Source organism: Dryobates pubescens, chromosome 13, assembly GCF_014839835.1.
Source record: "Dryobates pubescens isolate bDryPub1 chromosome 13, bDryPub1.pri, whole genome shotgun sequence".
Classification (NCBI taxonomy): Eukaryota; Metazoa; Chordata; class Aves; order Piciformes; family Picidae; genus Dryobates; species Dryobates pubescens.
In genome coordinates this window covers 21,468,636-21,490,885 of record NC_071624.1, presented here as the reverse complement: position 1 = coordinate 21,490,885, position 22,250 = coordinate 21,468,636, and the positions used below count along the sequence as shown (strand labels likewise).

The 22,250-nt window shown below is 59.4% G+C and overlaps 2 protein-coding genes across 2 annotated transcripts in view; one reads left to right on the top strand and one right to left on the bottom strand.

Annotated features, from left to right (window-relative positions):
• Positions 1–8,233, bottom strand: part of LRWD1 (leucine rich repeats and WD repeat domain containing 1) — a 30,278-nt gene extending 22,045 nt beyond the window's left edge. The window contains exons 1-3 of the mRNA XM_054166598.1: positions 7,857–8,233; positions 5,734–5,873; positions 1,144–1,378 (exon numbers count right to left, since the gene is read on the bottom strand). Of these exons, the coding sequence (XP_054022573.1) occupies positions 1,144–1,378; positions 5,734–5,813 (315 nt within the window). The 5' untranslated portion in view covers positions 5,814–5,873; positions 7,857–8,233. The remainder of the gene's footprint in view (positions 1–1,143; positions 1,379–5,733; positions 5,874–7,856) is intronic.
• A 932-nt stretch (positions 8,234–9,165) lies between these two features.
• ALKBH4 (alkB homolog 4, lysine demethylase) lies at positions 9,166–14,024 on the top strand. The gene is made up of 3 exons (XM_054166597.1): positions 9,166–9,356; positions 11,805–12,002; positions 13,383–14,024. Exons 1-3 carry the CDS (start codon positions 9,270–9,272, stop codon positions 14,016–14,018), a joined length of 921 nt encoding a protein of 306 aa, XP_054022572.1. The 5' UTR covers positions 9,166–9,269; the 3' UTR covers positions 14,019–14,024.
• Positions 14,025–22,250: the final 8,226 nt, after the last annotated feature.

Sequence of the window (22,250 nt, the reverse complement as noted above, 5' to 3'; positions counted from 1 at the left end):
GAACCTGAACATCACCTTCCAGCTGCTCATCAATGCTCTCCTTGGAGCTGGGATCAGCAGGGGCAGGCAGAGCCCTGCAGCGCCCCTGCAGTACTGCCAGCCACCAGCAGGCGGCGGCGGTGTGCCCGGGCTCGGCCCGGGGCGCTGCCAGGCGCCCTGCTCCCAGCCTGCAGCCCCAGCACACAGCAAGGCCCTGCCCCAGGGAACCAGGGGCTGCTGCGGCTCAGGGCTGCTTCAGGTCGCAGCAGCTCCCCAGTCAAGCCACAAACAGGGCTGGAGCTGCTCTGCTCTGAGGACAGACTGAGGGAGCTGGGGTTGTGCAGGCTGGAGAGGAGAAGGCTCCAGGGAGACCTAAATGTGTGTTTCCAAGTTGCTTTCTTGGTTTCATTTAAGTATTTCAAAGCTGTTTGCTTGCTGCATGAATGCAGCAGCTCCTGGCTGCCTTCTGCTAACAGCTCCCAGTGCCCAGGACAGGCATCGAGGAAAGCAGCAGCCCAGCCCTGCCTGACTTCTGCTGTTACACTGCCAGCTGGCTGAGCCCATCCCACAGCCTCAGGAAAGTGGCACTGGAAGGGACCTCTGGAGCTCATCCAGGCCAAGCCCTGCTCCAGCAGGGCACCCACAGCAGCTTGCCCAGCACCACAATGCCCAGGTGCCTTTGGAAGCTCTCCACACCAGGACACTCCACAACCTCTCTGGGCAGCCTGCTCCAGGCCTCCAGCACCCTCACAACAAACAACTTTCTCCTCCTCTTCACATCCAACCTCCTGGGCTCCACTCTGTGCCCCTTGCTGCCCCTTGGTCTGGCCCTGGGCACCACTGAGCAGAGTCTGGCCCCAGCCTCTTGTCCCCCACAGCTCCTTTAGCTCTTGCTGAGCATTGCTCAGCTCCCCTCTGGGTTGTGGATGTTCTCCTCCCTGGAAGTGTTCAAGGTCAGGCTGGATGAGACCCTGAGCCACCTGTGGTGGTGTGAGGTGCCCCTGCCCATGGCAGTGGGGTGGGGGGTTGGAACTGGATGACCTTTATGGTCCTTTCTCCATCACTCTATGAAGGATCCAGGAGGAGGAGGCATCACTGCTGCTGGCTTCTCTGCTTCCCTGGGCAGGGGGGGAGAAGGAGGGGGACAGGTGGGGGGTGACTCACTGTCAGGTAGACATTGTTCTCATAGGTGAGCTCCTCCAGCAGGGGGAACTGCTTGAGGGCAGTGACATCCTCCAGCTTGTTGTTGTTGCAGTTGAGGACACGCAGGTCAGGCAGGGCCAGGCTGCTGGGGAACTTGTCCAGGAGGTTGTCAGAGAGATCCAGCTTCTGCAGGTGCCTCAGGCGGGAGAACAAGCGAGGGTCCAGGTCCCCAGGCTTCAGCTGCAGCTTGGAGAGGCTGGAAAGCAAGCAGGGCAGCAATGGGCTGCAGGGGCTCCCTGCCAAAAGGAAGGGGAAACCCCCCCACCACCAAGGTCCTTGGAGGTTGGGAGAGTGCTGCAGGCTGGGGGCAGAGTGGCTGAGAGCAGCCAGGCAGAAAGGGACCTGGACGGGGAGTGGGTGATGGCAGCTGAACAGGAGCCAGCAGTGTGCCCAGGGGGCCAAGGGCATCCTGGCCTGCAGCAGGAAGAGTGTGGCCAGCAGGAGCAGGGAGGTCATTGTGCCCTGTGCTCAGCACTGCTTAGGCCACACCTTGAGTCCTGTGTCCAGTTCTGGGCTCCTCAGTTTAAGAAGGACATTGAGAGACTTGAAGGTGTCCAGAGAAGGGCAACAAAGCTGGGGAAGAGTCTGGAGCACAGCCCTGGGAGGAGAGGCTGAGGGAGCTGGGGTTGCTTAGCCTGCAGAAGAGGAGGCTCAGGGGAGACCTTCTTGCTCTCTCCAACTCCCTGAAGGGAGGTTGTAGCCAGGTGGGGGTTGGGCTCTTCTCCCAGGCACCCAGCACCAGAACAAGAGGACACAGTCTCAAGCTGTGCCAGGGGAGGTTCAGGCTGGAGGGGAGGAGAAAGTTCTTCCCAGCAAGAGAGATTGGCCCTTGGGATGTGCTGCCCAGGGAGGTGGTGGAGTCCCCATCCCTGGAGGTGTTCAAGAGGGGCTTGGATGTGGCACTTGGAGCCATGGTTGAGTTGTCAGGAGGTGTTGAGTGACAGCTTGGACTTGCTGATCTCTGAGGTCTTTTCCAACCTGGTTAATCCTATCCTATCCTATCCTATCCTATCCTATCCTATCCTATCCTATCCTATCCTATCCTATCCTATCCTCCCCTCCCCTCCAGCTTCTCCCTCAGCTTTGGAGACCTTCTGGCAGCTGGAGCTCAGCTCTGAGCAGCCTGGGCCAGTGCCTGAGAGCCCTTGCTGGGAAGAAATCTTTCCTCATGTCCAAGCTGAGGCTCCCCTGGCACAGCTCCAGCCTGGGGCACTCCCACCCCCTTGGGGCAAACTGGATCAGCTTGCTGAGCCAGCCCAGAGGTTTTCTTCTCTGGAGTAAGGAAGTCAGTTCAGGCCAAGAGCAAGGTAGGTCCCCAGATCATTTGGGCTGCTTCCAAAGAACTAAATTCCCAGCTTGGGAAGTTGGAACTAACTTGCAGGGAGAGCTCAGAAGCAGCCTTCCAGTATCTGAAGGAGGCTACAGAGCTGCTGGAGAAGGACTTGTTACAAAGACACAGCATGACAGGACAAGGGATGAGGGCTCCTAGCTGGAAAAACCTGGCTTTAGACTGGGCATCAGGAAGAAGTTCTCCCTCCTGAAGGTGCTGAGGCACTGCAATAGGCTGTCCTGAGCAGCTGAGGATGTTCCAAGCCTGGAGGTGTTCAAAGCCAGGTGGGATGAGGCCTGGAGCAACCTAGCCTAGTGAAAGCAGTCCCTGCCTGTTGGCAGGGAGGGTGGAACTAGGTGATCTTTCAAGTCCTTTCCAACCTAAACCATCCAAATCAGATGCCAAGGCTGCCACCAAGCCAGAGGGATTCTCCTTTGCAATAGCAAATGTACAACAGATTTGGGGGGGGGGGGGGGGGGGGGGAAGAGATCCCCCTCCTCTGTGACAGCAGCACTTTGGGTCCAAGAGCATGGCTGAGAGCCCTGGGAATGTTGAGCCTGGAGCAGAGCAGCCCCAGAGGGGAGCTGAGAAAGGCTCAGCAAGAGCTAAAGGAGTTGGGGGGGGCAAGAGGCTGGGGCCAGACTCTGCTGAGTGGTGCCCAGGGACAGCACAAGGGGCAGCAAGGGGCACAGGGTGGAACCTGGGAGTGCTAGGAGACAAGTTCCCCATGAGGCAGCAATGTGCCCTGGGGGACAAGAAGGCCAATGGGGTCCTGAGTGTATCCAGCAGGTTGAGGAAGGTTATCCTCCACCTCTACTCTGTCCTAGGGAGAGTCCTGGGTCCAGTTCTGGGCTCCCCAGTTCAGGAGGGACAGAGAACTGCTGGAGAGAGTCCAGGGGAGGCTGCAGAGCTGCTGAGGGGCCTGGAGCAGCTCTGGGAGCAGCAAAGGCTGAGAGCCCTGGGGCTGAGAGCCTGCAGAAGAGCAGCCCCAGAGGGCAGCTGAGCAATGCTCAGCAAGAGCTAAAGGAGCTGTGGGGGGCAAGAGGCTGGGGCCAGACTCTGCTGAGTGGTGCCCAGGGCCAGGCCAAGGGGCAGCAAGGGGCACAGAGTGGAGCCCAGGAGGTTGGATGTGAAGAGGAGGAGAAAGCTGTTTGTTGTGAGGGTGCTGGAGGCCTGGAGCAGGCTGCCCAGAGAGGTTGTGGAGTGTCCTGGTGTGGAGAGCTTCCAACCCCCCCTGGGCATTGTGGTGCTGGGCAAGCTGCTGTGGGTGCCCTGCTGGAGCAGGGCTTGGCCTGGATGAGCTCCAGAGGTCCCCTCCAACTCCTAGCAGTCTGTGAGTTTATGATATTAAGAGAAGGGTCATTTAGATCTGATCAGATCATTTAGCTGAGCCTCAAAGGGAGCTTCTAGTCCACACAGCCAAAACAAGGCTGAGTTCCTTCAGCAAACAAAGGCCTCCTAAATCTAAACAAAGTGTGAGCAAATGAGGTAAACAAGATTAGGAAGCCAGAGCAGGAACACTTCTCCTTCTCTCAGAAACCTCACCAGGCAAAGCACAGAAAGGGAGACCAGAAGCCAGTGGGCAGCAAAGCAGAGCACTGCCACTGTGGCACTCTGGGGAGAGGCTCAGAGTGGTCCCCAAATAGACCTCATGAAACCTAACCCTGCACAACCCCTGCAGGTACAAAGCTGCATGGAAGAATCACAAAACTGGCAAGGTTGGATGGGACCTCAAGGATCAGCCAGCTCCAAGCCCCCTGCCATGGCCAGGGACACCTCACACTACAGCAGGTTGCTCACAGCCACCTCCAGCCTGGCTGCAAACACCTCCAGGCAGGAGGCTTCCACCACCTCCCTGGGCAGCCTATGCCAGGCTCTCACCACCCTCCTGGGGAACAACTTCTTCCTCACAGCCAATCTCAATCTCCCCACTTCTAGTTTTGTTCCATCCCCCCCAGTCCTATCCCTCCCTGACACCCTCAAAAGTCCCTCCCCAGCTTTCCTGGAGCCCCCTGCAGATCCTGGAAGGCCACAATGAGGTCTCCTCAAAGCCTTCTCCTCTCCAGCCTGCACAACCCCAACTCCCTCAGTCTGTCCTCACAGCAGAGCAGCTCCAGCCCTCTGCTCCTCCTCGTGGCCCTGCTCTGGACACCTTCCAGCACCCCCAGATCCTTCCTGGCACAGAGGCTCCAGAACTGGCCCCAGAGCTCCAGCTGTGGTCTCAGCAGAGTGGAGCAGAGGGGCAGAATCCCCTCCCTGGCCCTGCTGGCCACACTTCTCTTGCTGCAGCCCAGGCTCTGCTTGGCTCTCTGGGCTGCAAGTGCTCCCTGCTGGCTCCTGCTGAGCTTCTCCTCCCCCAGCACCCCCAAGGCCTTTGCTCCAGGGCTGCTCTGCAGCCAGTCCCTGCCCAGCCTCTAGCAGTGCCTGGGATTGCCCTGCCCCAGCTGCAGGACCTTGCCCTTGGTCTTGTTGAGCCTCCTGAGGTTGTCATCAGCAACAACCAAAGTGCCAAGCAGGAATTGGCAGACCTGCAACAGGGGAGTTCCACTGTACTGAAGGTTTGGAAAGACACCTTCCAGGGCTAAGGATCTGAGCAACTGAGGTGGATTTAGTGAAGTGTGTCAGAGTTCCTTCTCCTTTCCTGCAGTGTTTGAGGTACCAACATCATCAGACCTCCTGGGGATAGAAAGCACTGGGGAGGAATGAAGGGAGGGCAAACAATGCCCAGAGTGGGTTTGAAACCTCCCAAAATCCAGGCCAGAAGAGATTCTTGTTGGCTTTCAGGACCCAGCAAGGGCAAAAGTGTATTGGGGAGCATCCCTGAAGGTTAAGCAGTTTTAAAGCAGCCTGAGGCTGGTCTGCAGAGAGAAGATGGCAGCACACAGAGAACAGAAAGGGGGAAAAGAGGAGGGAACTGCTGATAAGCTATCTAGTGCTGGCAGCTCCCCCAGTCCTCCCCCATCAGCAGGGCCACCTCCCCTCCTGGGCTGTGGATCCAGCCTTCTGTTTCCAGGAGGAAGGAAATAACAAAGAACAACCAAGGAGGAAGCAAGGGAGCCAAGGGGGGGGGGGGGGCAGGAAGCAAGGGAGCCAAGGGGAAAAGAAAAAAGAGAATGGAGGGGCAAAAAGGAAACAAATGGGGGGACAGAGGGAAGAAGGGGGAAGTGTGCCCCAGGCTGAGCTGAGCTGCAGCCCCCCAGGCCCGGGGGCTCGGCACTCACTTCAGCGTCTCGATCTTCCGCAGCCTGGTGGACTTGGGCACCGCTCTCTCCAGCAGCAGCTCTGTGGTGATCTTGGACATCTTTGATCTCCACCCCTCTGCTGGAAGCAGGCAGCTGCAGGAGCTCTCCTTGTAGCCTTCCTGGTCAAAGAAAGAAGCAGAAGAGGGAGCAGAAGCAGCAGAGGAAGCCCCTGCAGGAGGCTCCAGGGGGGCGAGGGATGCTATGAGCTTCGCTGCTGGGTTTGGTGCTGCCTTTGCCACGTGGATGCAACACAAGCAGCAGAAGCTGCTGGGCACCCAGCCCCCCCCCCAACACCACAGCAAGGTCTTCCCTTGGCTGATCAAGTGACAGACCTGCTGTAGGTGACAGTTGTACACAGGCTGATGGCACTCAAGACCAGGAGGGTCTCACCTCTCATAGAATCATTGAATCAATAAGGGTGGAAAAGACCTCAGAGGTCATCAAGGCTCTCACCCAACACCTCCTGACAGCTAACCCATGGCTCCAAGTGCCACATCCAGTCCCCTCCTGAACACCTCCAGGGATGGGGACTCCACCACCTCCCTGGGCAGCACATCCCAAGGGCCAATCTCTCTTGCTGGGAAGAACTTTCTCCTCCCCTCCAGCCTGAACCTCCCCTGGCACAGCTTGAGACTGTGTCCTCTTGTTCTGGTGCTGGAGGCCTGGGAGAAGAGCCCAACCCCCACCTGGCTACAACCTCCTTTCAGGGAGCTGGAGAGAGCAAGAAGGTCTCCCCTGAGCCTCCTCTTCTGCAGGCTAAGCAACCCCAGCTCCCTCAGCCTCTCCTCACAGGGCTGTGCTCCAGACCCCTCCCCAGCTTTGTTGCCCTTCTCTGGACACCTTCAAGTCTCTCAATGTCCTTCTTGAACTGAGGAGCCCAGAACTGGCCACAGGACTCAAGGTGTGGCCTAAGCAGTGCTGAGCACAGGGCACAATGACCTCCCTGCTCCTGCTGGCCACACTCTTCCTGATGCAGCCCAGGATGCCCTTGGCCTTCTCGGCCTCCTGGGCACACTGCTGGCTCATGTTCAGCTGCTGTCAACCAGGACAGCCTCTGCACCTCTTCTGAGCCTCTCTGTACCTCTCCTCAGCAACAGGGCTCTGCTCCAAGATCTCCAACAGGCTTCCACATAAACAGCAACAGCCAGAAGAAACCCCCCTGTGGTGAACACCTCCCTCCCAAGGACACAGCACAGAGCACTCACTGGCCTGGCCAGATGGAGACTCTTGGCTGACAGCTTCTCAATTTCCCCTCCAGTTTGAATTAATTAGCAGAAATGTAAACACCTACCAATTGCTAATGCCAGGCTGGGGTGGGTGGGAAGGGACCTTTAAAGCTCACCCAGTCCAACCCCCTGCAGTCAGATCCCCAACCCCAGCAGGCTGCTCCCAGCCCCACACATCCTGCCCTGCACTGCTGCCAGCCATGGGGCAGCTCTCTGGGCAGCCTGGGCCAGGCTCTCCCCACCTTCAGCACCAAACATTTCTCCTCCTCTCCACTCTCAAGCTCCCTCTTGCACTTCAAACCATCTCCCCTTGGCCTGGCCCAGCAGGCCCTGCTCAGAAGTCTGTGCCCAGCTCTCTGATCTCCCCTTGAAGCTCTGCAAGACCACCAGAAGCTCTCCCTGGAGCCTTCTCCTCTCCAGGCTGCCCAAGGCCAACTCTCTCAGCCTGGCCTCACAGTAGAGGGCTTCCAGCCCTGCCAGCACTGCTGTGGCCTCCTCCAGCCCTGCTTCAATAAGATCCTTTCCTCACCAAGGCAAAAACACCAACAGATTCCATATGTTATTGCTAATTAAAGATGCCTCCATGCCTGGCTGTGGGCAGGACAGCACACACACATCCATGGCTACACTGAGGCTTGGAACAGCAACCCCAACAGGGCCAGAGGAGCTTCAGGAAATTCCTGCTTCACGGCCTGCCACTCTTTCTGACACAAATTCCAACAGAGGGAAGTAACAGAGAGAAGAGCTCCAAGGCCTGGCTCACAACTGTCTCTCTGTGTTAAGCCTCATGGCTGCCTGAACAGCACTCCAGCACAGCCTGAGGAACACACAAAGCACCAAGCTGTCCCTAGGCTGGACTCCAGCACCCTGACATACCTTCAGCCCCTGGACCACTGGTATGATGAGCAACAGGGCACTGCTTTGTTAACACCTGGGGGCCTGCACAATCCCTCCTGGGTGGAGGATTATATACACCAGCACAAACAGCCTGAAAAACAGTTTGAGCAGCAGCTGGTCAGGCTTTGATCCTTCAGCTCAGCTGTCACTGAAAGCAGCCAGACCACAGGATCAGAGCATCACCTGCTGAACTGAATAGAACCACAGAATCATACAATCACAGAATCAATCAACCAGGTTAGAAAAGACCTCAGAGATCAGCAAGTCCAACCTATCACCTAATCCCTAACACCCCCTGACAACTCAACCATGGCTCCAAGTGCCACATCTAAGCCTTTCTTGAACACCTCCAGGCATGGGGACTCCACCACCTCCCTGGGCAGCACATCCCAAGGGCCAATTCCTCTCTCTGAGAAGAGTAAACCTCCCCAAGCTCTAATGGAAGACAAACGTGACTGTGGACGCTCTCATCACCCTCTTTTTGACCTCACCAACACCTCAGCCACAGCTGTGCCCCCTGTCACACCACGGGAGCTGCTGGCAAGGCCCCATCACGTGCTGCACCACCCCCACACCCCCCGGGTGATGCTGCAAAAGGCGACCCCCGGACCCCCAACCCAGTTCCAGGAACGGCCGCCCGGCCTCCTCCTGCCCCGCGGCAGCCCCTCGGCGCAGTCAGCAGCCCCACGGCAGGTGGCGATTTAGGCCAGACTAAAGGACCTGAAATTAACCCGAGTCCGGCTTTAGGTACCCCGCTCCGGCTGGAGCACAGCCTGGCCTGAAGCGGAGGGCCTGGGGCTGCCCGCGGCGCTCGCCACGCCGTGCCGGTGATGACAGCGATGCCCTCGGACCGGCAGCGCTGCCGGGGTCGCCTTCCGGGCCGGTCCCTGGGGCCGCGGCCACCCGGGGGCTGGGCGCAGGCCGTGGGACCACCGGGGGCTGGGCGCAGGCCGCAGCACCGCCCGCGGGCAGGGCCGGTGGGCCCGGCTTGGCGCCGAGCTGGCCGCTGAGCGGCTCCGGGCCGACACCGCCTCCCCCGTGCCCCGATCTTGCGGCCCCAGGCGGCCCGCGGGGTGTGCGCTGAGGGCGCGGACTACAACTCCCAGCAGCCCCCGCGAGGCGGCCGGGCCCAGCACCGCTGCTCCGTGCCGCGGAGGCTGCTGGGAGAGCGAGTCCGCGCCCGCCCCCCCGGCGCCACCCCGCACCGGCCCGCGCGGCCTGCGCCCGGCCCCCGCGTCCCGCCGCCGCCCCCGGCCCCGGCCCCGGCACGCCCCTGCTGCCCTCACCTGGAGCGGGCCGCGCCGCCGGCAGGGGAAGAGGAAGAGGAAGAGGAGCCGGGGAGGAACGGAGGGAGGAGGAGAGGGGAAGCCGTATCCTCAGCGCAGCCGGAGGATGGAGGCGCCGGCGGGCTGCGGCTGCAAGGGGATCCGCTCCTGCCTGCTCTGCGAGGGGCCCGCGCAGGCCGCTCCGCCCCCGCAGGTACCGGGGAGGGGGCGGCGGGGCGGGGCCAGCGGCGGGGCGGGGCTCGGTTCGGCGGGAGGATGGGGGGGGACATGGGGGCGCGGCTGCTCTGTGCCCCTCGGTGCGTGCCGGCGGGTCCCGAGCGAGCTGGGGAAGGGGAGGGGGAGGCGGCAGAGCTCGGCGCTGAGGGGGCTCGGGAGGGGATGCGGCACCCCCCTGGGACCTGGCTTTGGCTTGCCAGGGGGCTGCATGGCCCTTGGAGGGGCTGGGGGCAAAGCAGAGCCCCCCCCAGGGCTAGGTGCGGCGACCTCCCCGGGGTGGTTGTGAGCAGAACCTGCGTGGCTCTGCTGGAGTAACTTTGCAGAGGCACCCGGCAGCTCCCCGCTCTCACATGGGCTTCATGGAATTGTTAGGGCCGGAAGGGACCTCAAGGCTCAGCCAGTTCCAACCCCCCTGCCATGGCCAGGGACACCTCACACCACAGCAGGTTGCTCACAGCCACCTCCAGCCTGGCTGCAAACACCTCCAGGCAGGAGGCTTCCACCACCTCCCTGGGCAACCTGTGCCAGAGTCTCACCAAGACAGGGCAGGTTTGCTGCAGCTTGGCCTTTTGACCTTGGCCATTGGCATCAATTTCCCTCATCCAACATTTACTGATGTGACAAACCCCCTCTACAGCCACTCTGGGTGATATCCACCATCCATCTCCTCACTGAGGATCATCTCTTCTCCCTGCTCTTTGCAGGATATTAGTAGGGAAGAAAATCACCTTCAAACCAGCAGGTGCAAGAAAAGCAGGGAAGGGTTGTTCCCCAAAAGCAGCTGGCAAATGCCCTGTACAGCCACTTTGCACACTGCAGCATCAAGGTTGCAGGGATAAATCATGGACAGCACAGAATTGTTTGGCTTGCAAAAGCCACCTAAGATCATCCAACCATCCACCCAGCGCCACCATGGCCACCAAACCCTGTCCCCAAGTGCCATGGCCACACCTTTCTCGAAACACCTCCAGGGATGGGGACTCTACCACCTCCCTGGGCAGCCTGTGCCCATCCCTGACCACTCTGGCACCAAAGACATTTTTCCTCCTCTCCAACCTAACCCTGCCCTGGCACAATTTCAGGCCACGTCCTCTCCTTCTGTCACCTGCTCCCGTGGAGAAGAGACCAATCCCTACCTAACTTCAGCCTCCTCTCAGGGAGCTGTAGAGAGCAATAAGGTCTCCCTCAGCCTCCTCTTCTCCAGGCTGAATCACAGAATTGTCAGGGCTGGAAGGGAGCTCAAGGCTCAGCCAGCTCCAACCCCCCTGCCATGGCCAGGGACACCTCACACCACAGCAGGTTGCTCACAGCCACCTCCAGCCTGGCTGCAAACACCTCCAGGGATGAGGCTTCCACCACCTCCCTGGGCAACCTGTGCCAGGCTCTCACCACCCTCATGGGGAACAACTGAACACCCCCAGCTCCCCCAGCTCCTCCCCAGCTCTTTTCTTCAGACCCTTCCCCAGCTTTTTTGCCCTTTCCTGGACCTGCTCCAGCCTCTCAGTGTCCTGCTTGCAGAATCACCTTCTTGTGCTGAGTGTCTCCCACTGCCGTTTTCCTCTCCGTTGTTATTTCCCACAACCTAAGGTTGCCCAGGGAGGTTGTGGCTCCCTGGAGGTGTTTAAGACAACCTAAGGCTGCCCAGGGAGGTTGTGGATGTTCTCCTCCCTGGAGGTGTTCAAGGTAAGGTTGGATGAGGCCTTGCTCAAGTTTCCAGTGTGTCCCCACTCTAAAGAATCTCTTCCTAGTTCAAAGGCAGAACGTTTTAGGGCAGCCTGAGCCAGGCCCCATTGGTTTTGTGCCTCCCAAGGCAGTTTGGGCTGCTGCTTCCCAACCTGCAGAAGTGACTTCCCCTCACACCACTCAGGTATTGATGCCTGGCTGCCTTGAACGCTTGGTTCTCCAGGCCAGAGCTCCACTGCAGGGAGCTTACCAGGCAGAGCTATCTTCTGCTTGTGTAAATACACAATCACAGAATCATTTAGGTTGGTAAAGACCTTTCAGATCATCAGCTCATGAACCCAGCACTGCCAGGTCACTACTAAACTACAGAATCAGAATTGTCAGGGCTGGAAGGGAGCTCAAGGCTCAGCCAGTTCCAACCCCCTGCCATGGGCAGGGACACCTCACACTGCAGCAGGTTGCTCACAGCCACCTCCAGCCTGGCTGCAAACACCTCCAGGCAGGAGGCTTCCACCACCTCCCTGGGCAGCCTGTGCCAGGCTCTCACCACCCTCCTGGGGAACAACTGAACACCTCCAGCTCCCTCAGCTGCTCCTTCCCAGCTCTTTTCTTCAGACCCTTCCCCAGCTTTTTTGCCCTTTCCTGGACCTGCTCCAGCCTCTCAGTGTCCTGCTTGCAGAATCACCTTCTCGTGCTGAGTGTCTCCCACTGCTGTTTTCCTCTCTGTTGCTATTTCCTGCAGGGAGAAGATAATTTCACTTACTGTCCAGCATCAGGCCTGGCTGTAGGAAATGAGCACTCAGAATTTGCTGGCTGGGCATTCCCATTTCCAGGGGTGTCTCTCCTAGAGGAGTTCATTACTGAAGATGAAGAAGCTGAGATAGTTGAGCTGATGGATCGAGATGACTGGAAACCCTCACAGTCTGGCCGGAGGAAACAGGTTTGCCTGCAGCAGCTCACTTGTTCCTAGATGTTGCTGGAAAAGGGAAGCTCTTCTCACAGAATCCCAGGCTGGGTTGGGTGGGAAGGGACCTTGCAAGCTCATCCAGTCCAACAGGGACATCCCCAACCACAGCAGGGTGCTCACAGCCCCAACCAACCTAACCTGCACTGGTGCCAGCCATGGGGCAGCTCCCAGCTCTCTGGGCAGCCTGGGCCAGTGCCCACCACCTGCACTGTAAAAAGTTTCTTCTACTCTCAATCTCCCTCTTTTAGATCTCTTTTAGACCTCTTAGGTCTCTTTTAGATCTCCCAGTGCTAGAAGTGGGTGTTTTGGTTTTACTTTACAGGTGAGAGCCTCATTGCAGAGAGATTGATGATATTAGAGAGAAATTCTTTACAATGAGGGTGGTGAAGCACTGGCACAGGTTGGCCAGGGAGGCTGTGGGTGTACCCTCCCTGGTGGAGGTGTTCAAGGTCAGGCTGGAGGAGGCCTTGAGCAACCTGGGCTGGTGGGAGATGTCCCTGCCCATGGCAGGGGGTTGGAATTGGATCTTTAAGGTCACTTCCAACCCAACCCATTCTATGAATCTGTGATTGTGCAGCGGCCAAGAAGGCCAAGGGCATCTTGGCCTGCATCAGGAAGAGTGTGGCCAGCAGGAGCAGGGAAGTCATTGTGCCCTGTGCTCAGCACTGCTTAGGCCACACCTTGAGTCCTGTGTCCAGTTCTGGGCTCCTCAGCTCAAGAAGGACACTGAGACACTGGAAGGTGTCCAGAGAAGGGCAACAAAGCTGGGGAAGGGTCTGGAGCACAGCCCTGGGAGGAGAGGCTGAGGGAGCTGGGGTTGCTTAGCCTGGAGAAGAGGAGGCTCAGGGGAGACCTTCTTGCTCTCTGCAGCTCCCTGAAGGGAGGTTGTAGCCAGGTGGGGGTTGGTCTCTTCTCCCAGGTACCCAGCACCAGAACAAGAGGACACAGTCTCAAGCTGTGCCAGGGGAGGTTCAGGCTGGAGGGGAGGAGAAAGTTCTTCCCAGCAAGAGAGATTGGCCCTTGGGATGTGCTGCCCAGGGAGGTGGTGGAGTCCCCATCCCTGGAGGTGTTCAAGAGAGGCTTGGATGTGGCACTTGGAGCCATGGTTCAGTTGTCAGGAGGTGTTGAGTGACAGCTTGGACTTGATGATCTCTGAGGTCTTTTCCACCTTTATTGATTCTATGATTCTATGTCACTTCTCTGAGTCCCTTTGCTATCTGGTGATCAAGTCCCTGGGAGAGACAAGCACTCCAGAGTCTTAACCATGAGCCCCATGGGGACCACAGCCTCACCAGAAAGACTCATCCTGGAATTTTTCCTTAACAGTGACTTCCTTCCCTTCTTTTCCAACAGGACTATGGACCCAAAGTGAACTTCAAGAAGCAGAGGCTGAAAGCTGGCAGCTTCAGTGGTTTGCCAAGCTTCAGCAAGAAGATTGTGGCACAGATGGAGGCCTGCCCTGTGCTGGGTGACTTCTTCCCCGTGGAGCAGTGCAATCTGGACTACAGGCCAGAGAGAGGCTCTGCCATCGACCCGCACTTCGACGACTGCTGGCTGTGGGGGGAGAGGTTGGTTAGCCTCAACTTGCTCTCCCCAACCGTGCTCTCCATGTCCCGCGACTCGGAGGACAGCATCCAGCTCTTTCCCGTTGCCGGGAAAGGAAACGGGGAAGGGAGCCTCCGCGGAGCGCTGCCGGCAGGCGGAGACGCAGGGCGGGAGCGGAGCGAGCGGCTTGTGCCGCCGCCGAGGCTGGTGGGCAGCCGGGAGGTGCGGGTGGGCATCGCCCTGGCGCGGCGCTCGCTGCTGGTGCTGCGCGGCGCGGCGCGCTACGGCTGGAAGCACAGCATCCACCGGCGCCACATCCGCCGCCGCCGCGTCGGAGTCACCTTCCGGGAGCTCTCCGCCGAGTTCAGCCCCGGAGGGGCGCAGGAGGAGCTGGGCAGGGAGCTGCTGGGCATAGCGCTTTCCTTTCGAGGGAGACCCGTGTGAGCCGGGCGGGCGGCTGGCGCTGCTGGCAGAGGCGAGAAATAAAGCGGAGGAGCTGTGCGCAGGGGCTGAGCGCTGCGGGCGTGCAAAGAGCCGGGCGGGGGGGAACAGGGGGACCGGGCTGGGCCTCATGAGGGGTGGTTATAGCCAGGAAGGGGTTGGTCTCTTCTCCCAGGCACCAGAACAAGAGGACACAGTCTCAAGCTGTGCCAGGGGAGGTTCAGGCTGGAGGTGAGGAGAAAGTTTTTCCCAGACAGAGTAATTTGCCACTGGGATGTGCTGCCCAGGGAGGTGGTGGAGTCCCCGTCCCTGGAGGTGTTCAAGAGGGGACTGGATGTGGCACTTGGAGCCATGGTTTAGTTGTCAGGAGGTGTTGGGTCATAGGTTGGACTTGATGATCTCTGAGGTCTTTTCCAACGTTATTGATTCTATGATTCTATGAGCCAGCAAGGCCAGTGGGGTCCTGGGGTGCATGGAGAAGTGTGACCAGATAGAAGGACGTGATTCCCCCACCTCTGCTCTGACCCATGAAGAAGAGTGTGGCCAGCAGGGCAAGGGAGGTTCTCCTCACCACCTTCTCTGCCCTAGGGAGGCCACATCTGGAGTCCTCCATCCAATTCTAGGCTCCCCAGTTCAGGAGAGAGAGAGAGAACTGCTGGAGAGAGTCCAGGGGAGGCTGGAGCAGCTCTGGGAGGAGCAAAGGCTGAGAGCCCTGGGGCTGAGAGCCTGCAGAAGAGCAGCCCCAGAGGGGAGCTGAGCAATGCTCAGCAAGAGCTAAAGGAGCTGTGGGGGGCAAGAGGCTGGGGCCAGACCCTGCTCAGTGGTGCCCAGGGCCAGGCCAAGGGGCAGCAAGGGGCACAGAGTGGAGCCCTGGAGGTTGGATGTGAAGAGGAGGAGAAAGTTGTTTGTTGTGAGGGTGCTGGAGGCCTGGAGCAGGCTGCCCAGAGAGGTTGTGGAGTGTCCTGGTGTGGAGAGCTTCCAACCCCCCCTGGGCACTGTGGTGCTGGGCATTGTGCTGTGGGTGCCCTGCTGGAGCAGGGCTTGGCCTGGATGATCTCCAGAGCTCCCTTCCAGTGCCACTTTCCTGAGGCTGTGGGATGGGCTCAGCCAGCTGGCAGTGTAACAGCAGAAGTCAGGCAGGGCTGGGCTGCTGCTTTCCTCGATGCCTGTCCTGGGCACTGGCAGCTGTTAGCAGAAGGCAGCCAGGAGCTGCTGCATTCATGCAGCAAGCAAACAGCTTTGAAATACTTAAATGAAACCAAGAAAGCAACTTGGAAACACACAGCTGAGCTGGGCACAGGTTCAGCCCATGCCCTTGCAGCAGGTTAACCCTCCCTGGCCTGTCCCTGGCTCTGTCACTCTGCTGTCAGTGCTGTGCTGTGCCACAGGGACACTGCTGGCTCCTCACCCCCTTCAGATGAGTCCTTCAGCGATCAGCTCCCTGGGGGAGAAGGGTAAGCAAGCATGTCTCCACAGACAGAACAACACACTGACAGCTAATTAAAGTAATTATCCTTTGCTGCAGACTCCTGTTCTGCCAGGATTAATCACAGCTGCCCTGTGTGACCTGGATCTTGTGGGAGCAAAGAGCAGCCCTCGCAGAGGGCCGACGGTGGCTCCTCTGCAGAGGCAGCTTGGGCAGAGCTCAGCCCCAAGGCTGTGTTATTTTCTGCTCATTGGTCATCCCTGAGCCCTGCTGTCCCTCCCAGGGCAGAAGCAGGCTTTGGGAACGAGCTGGCCAGCAGGCTGCCACACTGGCAGCTCTCATTTCTGCTCTTGGCAGCTCGAGCAGTCAGGTTTGAGTCACGGTCCCTGCCTCAGCTCCACGCAGCCGCTCGTAGCAGAAGCTGATCTGAGGCCATCTGTCCTCTCTGAAGCAAAGGCTGAGCTCTTGGAAACAGAGTGAGGATCAGAGAGTAACTGCTGAGGTTGGAAGAGACTTGGAGATCGTCATGACCAATCACACACAGGCTCTCAGAGTGTCAGGGGTTGGAAGGGACCTCCAGAGATCATCCAGCCCAACCCCCTGCCAGAGCAGGGTCACCCAGGGCAGCTCACACAGGAACACATCCAGGCAGGTTTTGAATGTCTCCAGAGCAGGAGTCTCCACAACCTCTCTGGGCAGCCTGCTCCAGGGCTCTGGGAGCCTCACAGGGAAGAAGTTCCTCCTCCTGTTGAGGTGGAACCTCCTGTGCTGCAGTTTCCATCCATTGCCCCTTGGCCTATCCCAGGGCACAGTGAGCAGAGCCTGTCCCTGTCCCCTCCCTCCTGACCCCCAGCCCTCAGCTATTGATAGGCATTGATCAGATCCCTCTCAGCCTTCTCCTCTCCAGCCTGAACAGCCCCAGGGCTCTCAGCCTCTCCTCCCCAGGCAGTGCTGCAGTCCCTTCAGCATCCTTGCAGCCCTCCCTTGGGCTCTCTCCAGCAGATCCCTGTTCCTCCTGAGCTGGGGAGCCCAGAGCTGGATGCAATATTCCAGGTGTGGCCTCTCTAGGGCAGAGCAGAGGGGGAGGAGCAGCTCCCTGGCTCTGCTGGCCACACTCCTCTGAATGCCCCCCAGGACCCCCTTGGCCTTCTTGGCCCCCAGGGCACATTGCTGTCCCATGCAGCACTCCCAGCTCCTTCTCCTTGGGGCTGCTCTCCAGCAGATCCCCTCCCAGCCTGAGCTGCTGCAGGTTCTTCTTCCTGCCCAGCTGCAGGACTCTGCTCTCATCCTTGCTGAAGCCCAGCAGGTTCCTCTGTGCCCAGCTCTCAGCCTGCCCAGGTCTCACTGAATGGCCTCACAGCCTTCAGCTGTCTCAGCTTGCCCAGAGCTCACAGCCCTGCCTCTGCTGCTGAGCCCCTGCCACCAAACCCCCTCCAGAGGCACAGAACTGTTCCAGCTGGACAAGGCCTCTCAAGATCCAACCCTCAACCCACCAGCACCACGGCCACTGAACGGTGTCCCCAGGTGCCATGGCCCAGGGAGGGGGCATCCACAGCCCCTCCTGTCCCCTCAGCCACACAGCCTCCTCCCCTGGGCATCCACAGCCCCTCCTGTCCCCTCAGCCACACAGCCTCCTCCCCTGGGCATCCACATCCCCTCCTGTCCCCTCAGCCACACAGCCTCCTCCCTTGGGCATCCACAGCCCCTCCTGTCCCCTCAGCCACATAGCCTCCTCCCCTGGGCATCCACAGCCCCTCCTGTCCCCTCAGCCACACAGCCTCCTCCCCTGGGCATCCACAGCCCCTCCTGTCCCCTCAGCCACACAGCCTCCTCCCCTGGGCATCCACAGCCCTTCCTGTCCCCTCAGCCACACAGCCTCCTCCCCTGGGCATCCACAGCCCCTCCTGTCCCCTCAGCCACACAGCCTCCTCCCCTGGGCATCCACAGCCCCTCCTGTCCCCTCAGCCACACAGCCTCCTCCCCTGGGCATCCACAGCCCCTCCTGTCCCCTCAGCCACATAGCCTCCTCCCCTGGGCATCCACAGCCCCTCCTGTCCCCTCAGCCACACAGCCTCCTCCCCTGGGCATCCACAGCCCCTCCTGTCCCCTCAGCCACACAGCCTCCTCCCCTGGGCATCCACAGCCCCTCCTGTCCCCTCAGCCACACAGCCTCCTCCCCTCTCTGTGCTGAGCCTCCCCACACCCTGCTCCCTGCTTCAGCACGCTGCAGCCATGAGCATTTCCCATCCATGCTGGGCTGTGGTTTCCCTTTTAGATGAAATCCTTTCTCTGCACTCCCCTGCTGCTTCCTCCCCCCCCCCATGGTGAGAGCAGACGATGGCTTCTGGTGGATCAAAGTGGCCCCAGATCCACAATGGTCATTCCTTTTGTGCCCTGCATTTGTGCAGCTGAATTTTTCTGCCTCTGGAAGCTGCCTTTTCTTGCCAGAAACCTCACAGAGTCACAGAATGGTTTGGGTTGGAAGGGACCTCTGGAGCTCCTCCAGTCCAACCCCCTGCCAGAGCAGGGTCACCCAGAGCAGCTCACACAGGAACACATCCAGGCAGGTTTTGAATGTCTCCAGAGCAGGAGACTCCACAACCTCTCTGGGCAGCCTGCTCCAGGGCTCTGGGAGCCTCACAGGGAAGAAGTTCCTCCTCCTGTTGAGGTGGAACCTCCTGTGCTGCAGTTTCCATCCATTGCCCCTTGGCCTATCCCAGGGCACAGTGAGCAGAGCCTGTCCCTGTCCCCTCCCTCCTGACCCCCAGCCCTCAGCTCTTCAGCCCTGCTCCAGGCCTCCAGCACCCTCACACCAAAGAAGCTTCTCCTCATGTTGAGGTGGAAACTCCTGGGTTCCAGCTTGTCCCTGTTGTTCCTTGTCCTGTCACTGGGCACCACCACAGAGTGCTTGGGACCTTCATCCTGCCACCCACCCCTCAGATACTGACAGACATTGATAAGGTCTCCCTCCTCTCAGCCCACTCTTCTGCAGACCAAACAGCCCCAGGGCTCTCAGCCTTCTTTCATAGCAGAGGTGTTCAAGTCATCCCTGTAGCCTCTCTCCAGCAGGTCTCTGTCTCCCTTGAGCTGGGGAGCCCAAAACAGGGCACAATATTCCAGCTGTGGTCTCAGCAGGGCAGGAGAACCTCTCTGGCCCTGCTGGCCACACTCTTCTTGCTGCACCCCAGGACCCCATTGGCTCTCTTGGCCACCAGGGCTCACCGCTGTCCCATGCAGAACTTGCTGCCCACCAGGACTCCAAGGTCCTTCTCCATGGAGCTGCTTTCCAGCAGGATCACCCCAAACCCATCCTGGTGTCTGGTGGTGTTCCTCCCCAGCTCTGTCAAACTGATCTGTTAGCTTGGAGGGGAAAAGGGAGGGAAAAAAAGGGCAAATCATTTAAAACTGACCCAGAACCTGAGGGCTTTGTCTGGATCACAGAATCACAGAATCACCAAGGTTGGAAGAGACCCCAAAGATCATCGAGTCCAAGATGTCACCACAGACCTCATGGCTAAACCATGGCTCCAAGTGCCACATCCAAGCCCCTCTTGAACACCTCCAGGGATGGAGACTCCACCACCTCCCTGGGCAGCACATCCCAAGGGCCAATCTCTCTTGCTGGGAAGAGCTTTCTCCTCACCTTCAGCCTAAACCTCCCCTGGCACAGCTTGAGACTGTGTCCTCTTGTTCTGGTGCTGGGTGCCTGGGAGAAGAGACCAACCCCCACCTGGCTCCAACCTCCCTTCAGGGAGTTGCAGAGAGCAAGAAGGTCTCCCCTGAGCATCCTCTTCTTCAGGCTAAGCAACCCCAGCTCCCTCAGCCTCTCCTCACAGGGCTGTGCTCCAGACCCCTCCCCAGCTTTGTTGCCCTTCTCTGGACACCTTCAATCTCTCAGTGTCCTTCTTGAGCTGAGGAGCCCAGAACTGGACACAGGACTCAAGGTGTGGCCTAAGCAGTGCTGAGCACAGGGCACAAGGACTTCCCTGCTCCTGCTGGCCACACTCTTCCTGATGCAGGCCAGGATGCCATTGGCCCTCCTGGCAGCCTGGGGTCACTGCTGGCTCATGTTCAGCCTACCATCAACCACTACCCCCGGGTCCCTCTCTGCCTGGCTGCTCTCAGCCACTCAGCCGGTAGCACTGCCTGGGGTTGCTGTGGCCAAAGTGCAGCACCTGGCACTTGGATGTGTTCAATCTCCTGCCCTTGGCCTCTGCCCATCTGTCCAGTCTGTCCAGGACCCTCTGCAAAGCCTCTCTACCCTCCAGCAGATCAACTCCTGCCCCCAGCTTGCTGTCATCTGCAGATTTACTGCTGATGGACTCCATCCCCTCCTCCAGATCATCAATAAAGATGTTAAAGAGCATAGGGCCCAGCACTGATCCCTGGGGCACACCCTGGTGCCTGGCTGCCAGCTGGCTGTGGCACCATTCACCACCACTCCTATCACTTGTTGTATGTGAGAAGAGCCCAACCTGGCTCCAGCCTCCTCTGAGGGAGCTGCAGGGGCTGATGAGGTCTCTCTCCCCTTTTCTGAAGCCTACCCAGCCCCACTCCCCTCAGCCACTCCTCACCAGACTTGTGGTCAAGGCTCCTCCCCAGCTCCCCTGGCCACACTCCAGCCCTTCAGTGCCTTCCTTGGAGCAAGAGGCCCCAAAACCTGAACCCAGCAGGATGCATTCTTGGCAGCAAACTCAACTCTGGCTTTTGTTGTATAAACCTTTACTTTTTTTATTAGGGTAAAAAGAGGAGGGAGGGAGGGAGGGCAGGCAGGCTCCTGGGGAGATCAGAGGAGGGTTCCTGACCGCCCACTTCCCGGCCAGGACACTGCTCTGTCGGTGCAGCCTGGTGGTGCAGCGCACACAGAGGGCTTTCTGTGCTGCCATCAGCCAGCCTGGGCCATGCCAGCTGCAGGGGAAGAGCAGATGAGAGCCACAGGCAGGGTGCCAAGCAGCCTGCTCGGCCGGGCTCGGGCTCGCCTGCACACAAGCGGGATCGGAGCTGGGGTCCCAAGGCTCCTCGGCAGCGGGGGATGGAGCAGGCTGCCTGTGCCCAGCTGCCCTGGGAGCTGTGTGCACAGCACCCTCCCTCCTGGGGAGCTGGCATGTAATACACTGCCAGGAGAGCTCTCAGCCCTCAGGGGAAGAAGGGAGCAGGGTTAAACAGAACGTGACAAACACTCCTCCCGGTTTCAGCAGCCCCGGGGAGGCTCCAAGGTGTCTGAGCTCAGAGCAGGGAGAAGAGAGCAGGGTCAGGGCCAAGGAAACGTGCTCATGCCCCTCTCAGCCCTCTGTGGCCCTCCCTTGCAAGAGCTGATGACTGCAAACCACTCTTTCCCCTCCACAAAGCCCCCGGCAGGCAGCAGATGGTTTTTCACAGCCCTTCTCCCACCCCGGGGTGCTGCAGGAGGTAGAAGCTTCCCTTGCTAAGCAACGCAGGCATGCAAGTGGCCTCCCCTCTGCTGCTGAAGAGGAGCAGCTCAGGGGAAGCTGGTGGCTCTTCAGTGGCACACGGCTGGAGCCCAGCCCTCTCAGCCCCTGCTGACAGCCCCGGGGGCCACCAGGGGAGCTGCCTGCTTTGGTGGAGGGAGGATGCAGTCGGTTTCCACAGGCAAATGCTACAGCTGCCCCCAACCAAAAGGAGAAAAAGGCCCAAATCGAGTGAAATGTGCAGGGCTGAGGCCTGCTCCCTGCAGCAAGCTGGGCAAAAGGCATGCCAACCAGGAGGGGAACGAAGGATGATGTGGAGACAACCTTCCACAGCCTGCTGGCACTCCTCACCTCTTGGGTTTTGCTGTGGGTTGGGTTCCCCCCCCCCCCAAGTCCCTCAGAGTTTTGCCTCATTAAAGTCCCTGGGGCTGTTCTGTTTTAAGCATGTCCTTGTTAAAACTAAGCCACCTGTGAGCCTTCCCTGGGCACTCTGGGGAGAAGGAGAACAAAACAACCCCAGAGCCACGAGCTTGGCCTCCCTTCGAGCTCCCAGTGACAGATGCTGCTGAAGGGAAGTGTGGCAGAACTTCCCAGCCTCAAATTCCACCTCCTGAGCTGGGTACAATGGAAGAGGAAGGACCAAGCAACAAAGAGGAAGAGGCAGAAAGGCTAAGGCCCGATTTCTTTCTGGCTGTGTGTGTATGGAACACTTGGCTCTGGAAGGAAGGGTGATCAACACTCAACAGTCTCCTCCTGGGCTTTCCTGGATGTCCTCAGGGTCAGCTGGAGATAGCCACATTAACCACTTCAAGCTCCAGAAGCCAGCTGCCAGTTCATTGCTGCTGCTGCTGGCAAGGCAGGGAGTGCTGAGAGGTAAGGCAGGTCCTACACACAGCTTTGTGGGCAGCTGAGGAGGCACTTGGACTTCTGGCAACGAGGGCAAAGATCCAGAGGAGTCTTCCTTGGGCTGCCTGAAGGCGAGTTTTTCTGCCCTTTAAACCCCCATGGCAGTGCCACCCCACAGCTGGCAAGGTGTGTGGGACCCAGCAACCCCCCCAGCCCCCTGGAACAGCAGCAGGGCAGGGCAGGCAAGGAGCAGTTCGGTGGTGAAGCCTGGAGACCATCCATCACCAAAGAGCAGAGGAGGGGGCTGGGGTGGGTTGGGTTTTGGTTGTGTTTTGTGGCTGGGTGGGGGTTGGCAGCAGGCTCCGACCTGGGGAGGGTCGCAGCACCCCTGGGGAGGGAGGAGGCACAGCGCCCCTGGGGAGGGAGGGTCGCAGGGCCCCTGGGGAGGGAGAGGTCACAGTGCCCCTGGGGAAGGAGGGTCGCAGGGCCCCTGGGGAGGGAGGGTCGCAGGGCCCCCGGGGAGGGAGGGTCGCA

Excerpts from the sequence above, each read along its gene's own strand:
- ALKBH4 (XM_054166597.1), top strand. The coding sequence starts at position 9,270 with ATGGAGGCGCCGGCGGGCTGCGGCTGCAAGGGGATCCGCTCCTGCCTG. Across the intron at positions 9,357-11,804 it reads AGGCCGCTCCGCCCCCGCAG|GGAGAAGATAATTTCACTTA; the intron begins GTACCGGGGAGG and ends TATTTCCTGCAG. Across the intron at positions 12,003-13,382 it reads AGTCTGGCCGGAGGAAACAG|GACTATGGACCCAAAGTGAA; the intron begins GTTTGCCTGCAG and ends CTTTTCCAACAG.